Genomic DNA, 12,322 nt, shown 5'->3' on the forward strand with positions numbered 1-12,322 from the left:
CCTCTCTCTTCTTCCCGCTGTAATGTGATTCAGCATGGCTGCTTGTCCCAGGCGACATGCCATGCTTTGCTTGTGCACCATTCTCCCTCTCTCTCTCTTTCTCCCTTTCTCTCTCTCTCTTTCTGGAACATGAATGAGTCGAGAGGAATCGCTGATGAATAATGAGATAGAGCAGGAGGAAAATGCTATCTGGATCAAGTCGAGCAAAAGAACCACTCTTCTGCCTTGAGCGAGTTCTTTGTAAAGCACCGCTCTGCCGTTTACTCACACATTGAATGTGTTGATGTCCCCAGTGCCACGATGCTTTTATGGACCTGTGGGTGTGTGTGCGCGCTTGTGCGTGTGCGCGCGTACGTATGGGTGTGTGTGTGTGTGTGAGGGGGTTTCTAAGCACCTTCCTCAACCGACTTGTTTGAGTAGCCCTGTCACTTGTGCAATACCATAGTGTCAAAACAGATCAGAAAGGTCTGGCTTGACTCCTGCCCCTGAACACACACACACACACACACACACACACAAACACACGCCCACACACAAATGTGCACACACACAGAGCCGGAGGCTCGGTGCCAGGGCTCTTGGTGGTTGGAGGCTCATGAAAGGGTCGGCCTGACGAGAGGTTGCCAAGTGTTCGGCAATAAGCGTAACAGCCAAGCTAACGAGAGTCAAAACCTCTGACACACACACACACACACACACACACACACACACGCCTACACACACTGAGACTGCACATTCAGACTCTTGAGGTGTCTCAACTAGTCCAAGAGTGTGTGAGTGTGTCGCAGAGAGAGTTCAGTATATCAGCATGAGCACAGAGTGCTTTTGTTAATTGGAAAATGTGACAATACGACACAAGAGGATATTGATCTTCAATTGGATGGAGATTGATTTAACTCATCATCCTTCCAGGTATGTGTGCGTATATCTGTGTGCGTGTGTTTGTGTGTGTCTATTGATCAGCAGCAGTCCATTCAGAGAGATGCAACAAAGGAAATCACTCCTCTGCTTCATCCTTGTTTGCTTCTTCCACTGTGTGACATTGGTTTATCACCACCAACAACCCTCCCTCTGGAGCTTCCCTTTTCTTCTCTCCATTTTCATTCTTTGTCATCCTCTTCCTTCTTTCTTTCCCTCTTTAAAACTATGAAGGACCTTGGGACGGTCTGGCCTGTTTTCAATCGCTGTGCTGTTTTCTTTCACTCTGAATTCATGAAGCACTCGTCAGCAACCGCTGAAGCACCACAGATGCAGGGTTGCGTATTCTTTTAGCTAATTTTTGTACCTCAGTTACATGTAGCAGATCGTCTGTGTTAATGGAACCGAGAAATCTAATAACACGAGATTTTGAAAATAAGACATGCACAAATAACCTTGTTTGGTATCATGTAATTGCTCAAATTGGAATTCCGAAAATAAACTTGCTTACTGGAAACACAGCAATAAAAAAAAAAAAAAGAGTCAGATTTTTTGATGCAAGGGTCTTCTGTTAGGACAAGGTGATTTTTGGCCTATATTGAAATCAGTGTGTCACATGAGTCACATAATCAACAGCCGGATGTTACTGCTGGCAGAAACCACGAAGAAGACAACAGGAAGTTGTTGGTGGATGATGGTGCAGGGGGATTTTGAATAATATCAATGCAAACCCAACTTTGTTGAAGAGTTTCAACAATTTTCAAGTCAACTCATTTCTGTTGATTTTCATATTTTATATAGCACCAACTCAGTCTACAAGGCAAACATTGGGGTTCATATGTAATTATATAGACTCAAATGAGTCCAAATCAAATCTAAGTCAAATTTAAGTAAAATATCAGTGATAAATAGTGAAGGTTATGTAACTAAAAAATACCAATTGGTTAAAAGGTAAGGTGAGAAGCCCAGTTCATTGCTTTGAGTCATTGCTTCAAATTGACAAGCGTGTGGCAACAGTAGAGAAGAACAACTTCCTTTTGAGTGGAGGAATGGATGATCCCCTGCTGTAAGGAAAGAGACAGAACAACCAAAGAGTTAACGGAATACTTTCACACATATTCTTTTAGCGCTATTCTTTTAATTTCTCCATCCAAGAATGCTGCACAACTAAACACAGCGGCACTGAGACAGAAAAATCTACACATTACAAGACAGTGACGCTCCAGCAGAGGCTTCAAATAATGCAGCGGTTTAGAAGCAGCTAAACCCTGAATCACTGGCAGGAGGACCAGAGCTAACGGCAGCTACAGATCTGCCAGCGGCTCCATTCACGGAAAAGCAAAAGCAAAGAGAGAATACTTACTGTAGTTATGGAAAGGAATATGTCACTCTATGGTTGTGTCTTTAAAAGAGACGGTTAAACAAAGAAGCACTGAGTACCTTTTTATGGAAATAGGAAAATGGACGCATTCAGCACAGTTTATTTCTCACTTTATTATAGTTGTTTTTTTCTGCATTTATTTATTAGTGCTATTTTAAGAGAAAAGACATGAAATATTGCATTTGGGTATTAAGCTTTTAGTTACAAATGATTCTTTTCGTTTAGTAAAATATTCCCCTATCAAACTCTAAAGTTCTATGTATAATGTTTGGTTAAGTTGCTTACCTTTAGAGGTATAAAAACAGGAAAACAAACAAAAGAAGAAAAAAACCCCCAAAGCAACAGATCCCAGAGAGTCGAGGCGTACGTCCAGATCGGGCTTTCTCCAAAAACAGCATTAAGTGTTTTTAAATGGCTCCTTTTCCTGACAAATCTCAGCCATTCATAAATAAACTGAAGCAGATCCTGTTCACTGTAAGTGCAGGCGACTGCGTGAGTGTAAATAAAAACTCATAATTCTGCTTTTTATTACCTCGGATTGTCAACACTGGAGGATTCGCTGCTTTCGTGTTGACACAATTTTCCAAGTTATGATGCCAGCTGGGAGAACGGGAAGCATTGCAAACACATTTTCTTTTTTAATTACCACTGCGGAGACTGAATGGAGCTGCATCCACAGTCAGCAGCTTGTATTTATTATAAATAACATATGCACAAAGAGAAATATGAAATATGATGTGTGTTTTTATGTATGATGTTTGAAACCGTACACAGAATTAAAAAGTCGTGTGTTTTTTAGATCAGCTGCTGCTGATTTATTTGAGCAGTTTGGTATTTTTTTAGGGGGGGGAGGGGGGGGGCAATGGGAACTTCCCAAAGGAAGCGGTGGCGACAGAGGGAGCAGGAGGATGAGTGTGTGTGTGGATTTGGATGAAACAAAGGTGGAAACAGAGTCCAGGAAGAGACGAATGGGAGGGAGAGAAATTGGGTTTACGTTAGCGACTGGCCCTCTGGTGTGATTTTCCATATCGGCAACCCAGAGGGAGTGGGCAAATATGATTTTCAGATCAACTCGTCAACAGAAAACACACAGGGAGGGTGTGTGTAGGCGTGAGTGTGTGAGTCCGGTGACAGGAAAAAGAGGGAGCAGAAAAAGGAGGAGAGGAGGAAAATGTGGACATCAGGTGAAGCTGCTGTTTTTTTTACCCGTCCACCTTATTTCTCTTCACCGACGTAGTAAATGATGAACCACACAGGGAGTGTGGATCCTCCTGTGTGTGTGTGCGTGCGTGTGTGTGTGTGTGTGAACAGTCTGCACAGTAAGCGGGATGGGGGGTGTGCCTTGGGAAACCAGCTTTATACAATCCGCGTTTTATTATGACTGCCTACAAGTCTGCTGATGTACATTGGACAAGAAACGACTGGGAGGGGGGCAAAGAAAGATGTAAAAATATCCTGTCTGAGTGAGAACAAAATAGAGAAAATAAATGTCTCCATGGATCTTTTTCTTTTCGTCTTCGATTTATTATGACTACAGTGAGGGAAAATATCAAGAGCAAGAGAAAGAGGGGGCAGGGGGCTCTACATTTAAACCGTGTGTGTGCGTGGGGGTGTGTGTGTGTGTGTTTCAATGCTTGGGTAGCAGCTGTACAAATAGGCACACACACTCCCTGATTTGTCAGCTAATAACAACGCCACTGCTCCATCCAGCTCTGATTTATCCCATGCCCTCTCACTTTGTGTGTGTGAGGGAGGTGCGCGTGTGGGTGTGTGTGCGTGCACGTGTGTGCATTATGTGTGTGTTTCTTGGAGAGAAAGACTGGCAGACAGCTGAAGGCACTTGTGGTTGTGGTTGTCAGGGCGTCACAATGTAGCTGAGGTGAGGCTACAGTACATGTGTGTGAGTGACTCCGCTGTGGACTGTTGTGGTTGTGGTAATTGGCTCTGATGCGACGCAGCGTTTATGGGTAACGACCTATCCGCCCCCCTTGGCCTCCCGCCCCAGCGTCTCTCTCTCTCTCTCTCTCTCTCTCTGTCCTGTGGCTAATTACTTGATTCCTTGTGGATTCGGATTTGTTGCCTCCTTACCCTGCCACTCGAACAAACCCACTCGTCTAACTCGGTTTGCTGAGGCTGAACTTTGCTTTGTGTTGTGAACAAGATCAAGCTTTTGGTCATGTTTAAATTAGATTGTTTCAAGATTTTCTAAGTGATTACATTTTTCCAGTATAGTTCAAACCAATTTAAAGGGGCAGTGTTGTAAAATCGACCTTTTTTAAGACTTTACATCATGTTGCAATGTTATTCCTTTCGCCAAAACCATACCCAGAGCGTTTCTGTGATTCTTTCATGCATGTTTGAGAAATCCTTTAATCTCCCACGGCAAAAGCTGGGCAAAACGTTTATTGGGACCGAAGCTGCAGTTTCCAAACCGAGCTTCTGCCTCACAGAATAGCCCTCCCCTCTCGAAGCCACTCTGCTCCTTCAGACTAGCCAGCAGCAGTTAGCAACCAGCTGGTGGAACTGCTGAGCTCATCATAGGAGTTACCTCTCATTGAAACGCTGGTAGAATGTTGTTAAAGGGTTACTAGAGCAGCCATGTTGCGATGACTTCCTGAAGGCAGAGTTTCAGAAAGAGCAGGAGTTTTTAAAGAGACAGGCCCAATTTCAAGAGTTTAAATTACAAAGTCATTTTTACAACAACTGAAGTTAACATAGTTATTAATTTGGGCTATAAAATGGTAATGTACACACACGATACTGCCCCCTTTAAATACAACTTACTTTTAGTGATGAATTTCTCTGCTCTCTCTGCTTCTTATTAAATCATGAAACCGTTCCTTCCCAGTCACACTACAGAGCGTCTGAAACATCTGCATGCTGTATGTGGATCAGACCTGAGGACTGCATCTTTGAGATGCCACATACGCCGCATACAGGCTCCACTGCTGTGGAATTTATACAAGTGCTACTCAAGTTGCCTTCAACATGCACTGGAGTGGTTCCCAGTCGAGTCTGAAGAGACTAGGATCTCTTAGTTTGAGGACATGGTTCTCAACCTTTAAGGTCAGGGGGTCAGCCTCCCCGTCAAATGGAGTACTGTGAGTATGTTGGTGTGATGGTAGGCTGGAATAGGTAGACGAATCGACGCCTGGTCTGCTGCTTCTCTCTGTTGTGGTGAAGACAGAGCTGAATCCTTCCATCCCCCCCAAAAAAAGAAAAAGCTCTTGATTTACCAGTCAGACGGTCTGTAGGTTAGTGGTCTCAAACTGCATTCCTGGAGGGCCAGAGTCCTGTAACTTTGTGATGCGTCCCTTGTTCTCCACACTTGACTTAAATGGTGAAACTGCCTCACTAACATGCAGACCAGGCTCTACAGTACTCTGCTAATGAGCTAATACTGGAGCCAGGTGCAGAGGGGAATCTAAAAGTTGCAGGGCCCTGCTGTGGGTGAAGGTTCCAAAACTGCAAAAATATGAAATGGTGAAAGAGGAAAATGAGCAGCACTGTGTGTCTGAGGCTTTATAATACCCAGAGAGATAACAGCCAAATCAGGTCTTGTCAGCTGGTTGGTCAGACTAGCTACAGAACTAATGGTGCTTTTCCACTGGTACCCACGACTTGACTCAACTTCAGGGGTCTTCAGCTGCAGGCCTCGAGGACCGCTGTCCTACAACTTTTAGACGTGTTCCTGGTCCAATCAAATGGCTGAATTACCGTTGTAGCATACAATCAAGTTCTCCAGAGTTCTACTAATGAGCTGATTATCTGACACCTCTGTGCTGAAGCAGAAACAGCTAAAAGTCGCAGGACCCCGGCCCTCGAGGACTGCAGTTGAAAACTCCTGTTTCTGCTATAAGGATGACGTGTTACCAGCCCCTGTTGTAAAACACACTTCTCTGAGGCTCACAGGGTTTGGGATTTCAGACCCCTCCCTCTTTATGAAGATAGCTAACTATGGGTCAGCTAACTCAGGGTTAGCTTCACACTCATCAGAGTGTGAAGGGCCTTAATTCAGTTGAAAATTAAGCTTAATTCTGTCCGATTCTGGTTACTGAACAAATGTCATACTCCACCTCGCTTAACCAAGATGGAGTTTTATACAAAAGCTAGCATATTACATAATATCAGTAGAATATTAAAGAGATGTTAAGTTTTTGACACTCAGGTCAAGCATGACATGGTTGGGGTTGCAATCTTTTTTTCTTTCGATTCACATACATTTCATCTCCAGTGTTTGTCTAGCTTTTTATTTTTTAGCTGAAATGTATTTATTTATTTTTGTCTGCTGTGTCTGTGGTCAGAGCCAACAGGAGTTGGAAAAAAACTGCAATTAAAGCTGAAATTGAAGGCTTAAGTGCTCGAGTTTGGCTGCACATTAGGGGGTGATGATGCAGACTTAGAATTTTACTGTGATATTTTGTGATAGTATTGTGGTAACTATATTGATTTTGTATTTTAGGTCTGTGTGTCTGTGACTGCATGGTACAGCATTCATAGTTAAAAAATATTCCCATTTAATAGTTTGTTCAGGCATAATCATATGTTGAAATTTCCCGATGTTTACTGATACTCTGATGGAACAAGCAGTGGAGAAAAATATCAAAAATAATGTTTCCAATCATCGTGTCAAATCTTTTTTTCAATAACTGAAATTTGACAAAGCAACAATAAATCAATATTCTTATCAAGATCAAAACAATTCGTGATAAATGATCGACAATAAGATAAAAACAAGAAGAAACAATAAGATAAATGCCTAATTCATTTAATACACATCAGCATATCTTCTCATGTAGAATGAACAGCTGAAGTAGGTCCTCGACTTCAGAGACGCCATGTAAAGAGGCTGCATTAATATATTTAACAAGATGGAGGAACATTTAACATCACAATAACTGGAGGTCAGAAATCAGTGCATAGTTTTGGGAAAAGAAGGAGTGAGTGCTATACCAGAATGCATGAATGAAACATGACCATGAGTAATCCGAAAAGAGCCGCTGCGTGTCCACGGCTTCCTGTGTAAATGTCCACAGGGAGATTAATATATGACCAGATGTGCGTTCAAAGGGTAAACGGTCACTCATTCATTCATTAACACAGCTTTAGTGCTGTTCCAGGAGCTGAAATGTGAGCAATACATCCAAAGGTGTGAATGTTGAAACCATTAATATCATGGCTGTTCAGATAACAAGTCGAATTTGCTTTCATATAAAGATGCTTAAAAAAAAAAAAAAAAGAAGAGCTTTACATTTTCCAAGAAGGTCAAATTTCAATCTGCAGCAAACAATAACCTAGCTGGTTGGATCTTACAGGTCTGGAAATGTTCAAAATATAAAGGAAAGGTTTCTTTTATTCATCAGGTTATAGAAAAGCTCTGCTTCAGATTTGGAAGGTTTCAATATTTCTTCTTTAACCATGACACACCGGAGCGTCTTGAAGAATTACAGCTAAAATCCCCTCAAAGTGGCCTTCCACGTCCAGCTGTCACTGTTTGTCATTTGACGCTAATGCTAAAAAGATCCGTCTCCAAAATAACGACGAACCTCTCAGGTGGAAACATGTCAGCCTTGACAAATTCTCCCTTTGACTCTTAGATACGGCAGACAGACGCCTCGGTTTTCACCAGTTTGGATCTGATCTGCAGAGAAACCGAGTCTGTTAAAACGAAAAGAGATAAAAATCCCAGTCAGACCAGCTGCAGGGCTAATCGCTTCAAGTTATCTCACTTTTTTTCCCCTCCCTAAACCGCTAATTGAGGTTAATATGTCAGCACCAAGTGACACAGATATTGAGTCGCATGTGGCTCTGCAGCTTTATCACCTAATTTAAACATGTGCTTTCTGGTTTCAGTATATTAACTTCAGGAAAAAGAAGCAGCAATTTATCGCTTTCTGCATACAAAATAATACTTCACAGATTATATTACAGCATTGATGTTGAAATCAAATTACACCAGGGATAATTCATTTACTAATCAGATGACTTCTGGAGGGAGAAGGTGGCACCAGATTTTATTTTGAGGTATCAGAATGAAAGGGAACTTGAATGCCCACCACACTTTTTAGCTTTTTACTGATTTATTTTTGTTTTGTATTTATATGTTTTACCTTCTAAAGCACCTTGATCAATGCAAGGCATTGTTGGAAGGTGCTATATAAATAAAAATTATAATTATTATTATTTATTCTAAATAATTAAAAAAACAACATGTTTTTCCTTCCACTTTGGAAGGATGCATCTCTTAACGTTGATTAACACATAAAAATCCCAATAGTGTGCAGTAGAATCTGTGGTTGTGACGTCCCTGGATGCCTCTGTAGGTCGTCTACACGTCTATCTTTGTAATCTCTGAATCTTCAGAGCATCTGTTTTGAATTTGCTCAACAGAAACATTTTAGAACTTCTCTTCCTCTTTATCAAAGTGAAATTGTTGTCATCTCATCAGAGTTCTGCCTAACCCCAAAAAAACCCTCATTTAATCCTCGCTGAGCTGTCTAACCCTCTCTATGTCTCTCTTTGTGTCCCTCAGGTGCTTCCTTCATGGGCTCCTTCCTGGCCAGGAGTCTGGGGACCCCACCTTCCCATCCCCCTCACCCCTCTGGACCCGCTGCCTCCCCCGCCTCCCCTTCCTACAGGGCTGGAACCCATTCAAGCACTTCCCCTATCTGGTTCCCCCACTCACATGAAGGTAAGACACACATGCACACACACACAGGAAGCAGCTCGGTTCTCTGACTAATCCGGGGTCTTGGTTTGGGATTAGACCGAGATGGAGCCATTAAGTGGTTTAACCAACGCGGAGCCGAGGCCAAACACGTGCAACAGCGATGCCTCAGATGATGCTACTTATAGCCACACACATGTACGGCTGAGTGTGTTTCTGGGTCTGTTTGTGGTTTCGTATTTGTGGTTGTTTTCTAGTTCAGAGCTCAAGCACAACAAAGCCCCCCCACTTCTTCCTTCTCCAACTATAAATAAGCACGCGAATCTCTTCACGCTAACAGGGAACCCATTAATCAGCATTACTCCACATCGCTGATATGTTTTTATAACCACCTTCGTCCAGCTGGATCTCAGTAGGCCCTCAGTTCCTCCCTTTGCACCCAGGTACACTTCGAAACTCACCCCCATTTCCACCATCCCCCCCGGCCCCCCTCGGCTAAGACCGCAGCCCCACCCTGAAGGCCCTCCTCTGGGTTAACCGACCTCCAACGGCCCCCTTCCTGATCTGACACACACATATGCAGTGAAACGGCATGCGGATCCTCATGCATCATGTCCTCTTTCGACTGTTAACCGTTTGTGGTGAAAGTCTGAGCTTGACTGAGTTATCTGTCCCTTTCAGGTATATCTGTGTGTGTTTTTGTACACTCATGAGTGCATGTGGGAGAGTGTTGGGTGGGTGGGACAGGACCAAAGATAACACCTAAAAAAGACTTGAACAAAGTGACAGTTTGCACCACAGACTATATTTCTCAACCAAGTAAAAACTGACTCAGAATCTGATTCCAGTGTAGCATTTTGTGAATACAGCCCAGCAGTTCTGAGTGTCGTCAACTCAAAACCGTCTCTGAAATCTCCGGCAAGAATTATTCCATTGACAAAGACGCCGCTCCCATCATGCCAGTCATCCCACTGATCCAGCTTTTCTCACTTCATCTCTGTGCACCATAGCAGGAAAGTGGCGGTGCAATCAATAACAAAAATAATGACTACATTCCATTCAGGTGAATCAGTTTTAGCATATCAGTGCTGTGCGTGCCGGGACGCTTGAAAGAAACCGGCCGAGTGGTAATGTGATTTATTACTATTGTACTTTTCCTGCCATGACAAGTCAAAATGTGTCTACCTCGCCAGTGGCACCGTGAACTCTGCTTGGCGAGACAATATTTGGCACATTTGCCATTTTAAGTGGCTGTGACGTAGAGTACAAAAAGCCCAAGAGGTGTGAGTAAAACTGCTGTTTACTTCCCTCCTGTGATTTTAATTTTCTTACTTCCTGTTATTGAAGCACTTTGGCACTCTCTCTTGATGCCAGCCTACAGAGTTGTGTCTAATTTTCAATGACTAAGCCATAAAAATGAGCACTAATGTAGCCCGGAGTGACTCCTAACCTGAATCTGTGGAACAGCTCGTACGCAAGACTTCAGGCTGAAGGCTACGGGGAGCAGCGGTGAACAGAGAGTGTGTGTGGAGGGAGAATGTATGTGTGCCTATAAGACAGATTTTACGTCTGTGTGGCTCGGCTTTGATGTTCCAACGCGCACACACCTTCACGCACTCGCACGCGCACACACTACAAATGATTGTTTTTAAGAATTCAAGCCAGGGAGCTCCAATAGGCAGCCTGCCAGCTGGCCACAGTCCAGGGAGCGGAGCATAGCCAGCACAGAGAGAGGGAACCTGTCTCAAACACACACACACACACATACACACGCACACACACACGCACACCGCCACAACACTCTACTTTTACTGGCTTTTCTACACCTGTCCTTGTTTTATGTCTTGTGCCTTTCCTCATCTCTTTACCTCCCTTTCTCTCGTCCTCTCATCTCCAGCATCTCAAAGCTCTCCACTTTCCTTTCACTTGTCCCTTCATCTTCCATTCTCCCTTACCAGCACACACACACGCACACACACATCCCCCGCTCCTCTCTCCATACACCTCACAGCAGCAGCACACTCATGGCTTTTCATATTGACAGCCTTGCTCTTCTCTAGTGTCTGTTTCCCCCGACCATCTCCCCATTCATCCAACCATTGAACCCCCTCCTTTTTTACTCTTCCCTTACTTTATTTTTTCTCCACATTTTGGCCTCAGTGGCACTCCATGTCATTCCAGTTCCATCTCCCCCCACCCCCCGCTTTTATCACTCATCATTACCCAGGGGATTGGCCTTAGATGGCTGATAGAGCCTTTTGGCTAATTGTCATCATTTAGATTCACTAGTTGTTAACCAGTCTGAATAATCACACACACACACACATACACACATGTACACTAGAAGCAGCATGGGGGTGTTGCTGGTTTTGCTGTGTGACTGTGGAATGCGTAGGATGAGTTTTTATGGAGTGCTGTTTACTTTGGCCACCACCATTAAACTTTTAACGGCTGCCAATTAACGGGCCAGCAAGGACACTCTGTGGGGCATGAAACCAACCTCTGGAAAACAGACTCCAGCATCAGCACAGCCACACAGTCTAGCACCATGCTCTAAAGATATGTGGGTCTGCCAAGATCTCCTCAATCCCACAACCTAGTTCATCGTCCTTGAAGACAAGGAACAAAGTGAAACGATCGTTCACCTCCCAGTGACCTCCTTGGAGGACTCGGTGTGTGTGTTTCAGGGCAAGGAGTGGGAGTGATGCTTTCTCCTATTCGTCTTAGGTTTTGGGAGGAAAACTGTGTTTTGTAGAAGAGCAAATTCCATCCATTCAAAATCTGCAAACACTTGGGAGTAGTGGTCGGCTGTGGTTTCTGTCACCCTTCTGTCCACTGTAAATAATGTCAACTCATCTGGCATGTTTGTGCAAGAGTTCATTTATGGTGAAAATAGAACCAACTGGCTGTAGTTTTTCAGTGTTTTTTCCAAAATTAGGGACTTTTATGATAGATTGCAGAGATAAACTGTTTGTGTAGGGTGCTGCTGAATGTCAACTCTGGGAAGAAACATGAATTCTCTCTTGCTTCCCCCTTTCCCATTGACAGGGTACCCGGGCTATTCAGGAAGTCTTGCTTCTCCTTTTCTTTCCATGAGTGCCCTGGATCACCATAGCAGCAGTCTCTATGGACAGCCCCGCTTCTATGAAACCCAAAAAGGTGAGTGCTACAGAGTACTTGTGTGTTGTAAAGGAGAAAAAAACTTTTAATCCCTTTAATTATCATTCATCCACAGCCCTAATCTTAATGATGATCAAAGTTTACTTGAATACACCAGCCGTCACAAACATACAAAGATCTACCCCTTTTTCAGCTGCCTCTGGTCACACAGGCTAGCTCTATAAAATCAAACTGGC

General features: G+C 43.5%; 1 protein-coding gene across 7 annotated transcripts in view; it reads left to right on the forward strand.

The window, feature by feature from the left end:
* Positions 1-12,322, forward strand: part of bahcc1b (BAH domain and coiled-coil containing 1b) — an 87,331-nt gene that overhangs the window by 39,653 nt on the left and 35,356 nt on the right. For all 7 annotated transcript variants that reach the window (XM_044103616.1, XM_044103615.1, XM_044103611.1 and 4 more), the window contains 2 exons: positions 8,832-8,990; positions 12,015-12,125. In XM_044103616.1, coding sequence (XP_043959551.1) covers positions 8,832-8,990; positions 12,015-12,125 — 270 coding nt within the window. The remainder of the gene's footprint in view (positions 1-8,831; positions 8,991-12,014; positions 12,126-12,322) is intronic.

Source organism: Gambusia affinis, linkage group LG20 (assembly GCF_019740435.1).
Source record: "Gambusia affinis linkage group LG20, SWU_Gaff_1.0, whole genome shotgun sequence".
NCBI lineage: Eukaryota > Metazoa > Chordata > Actinopteri > Cyprinodontiformes > Poeciliidae > Gambusia > Gambusia affinis.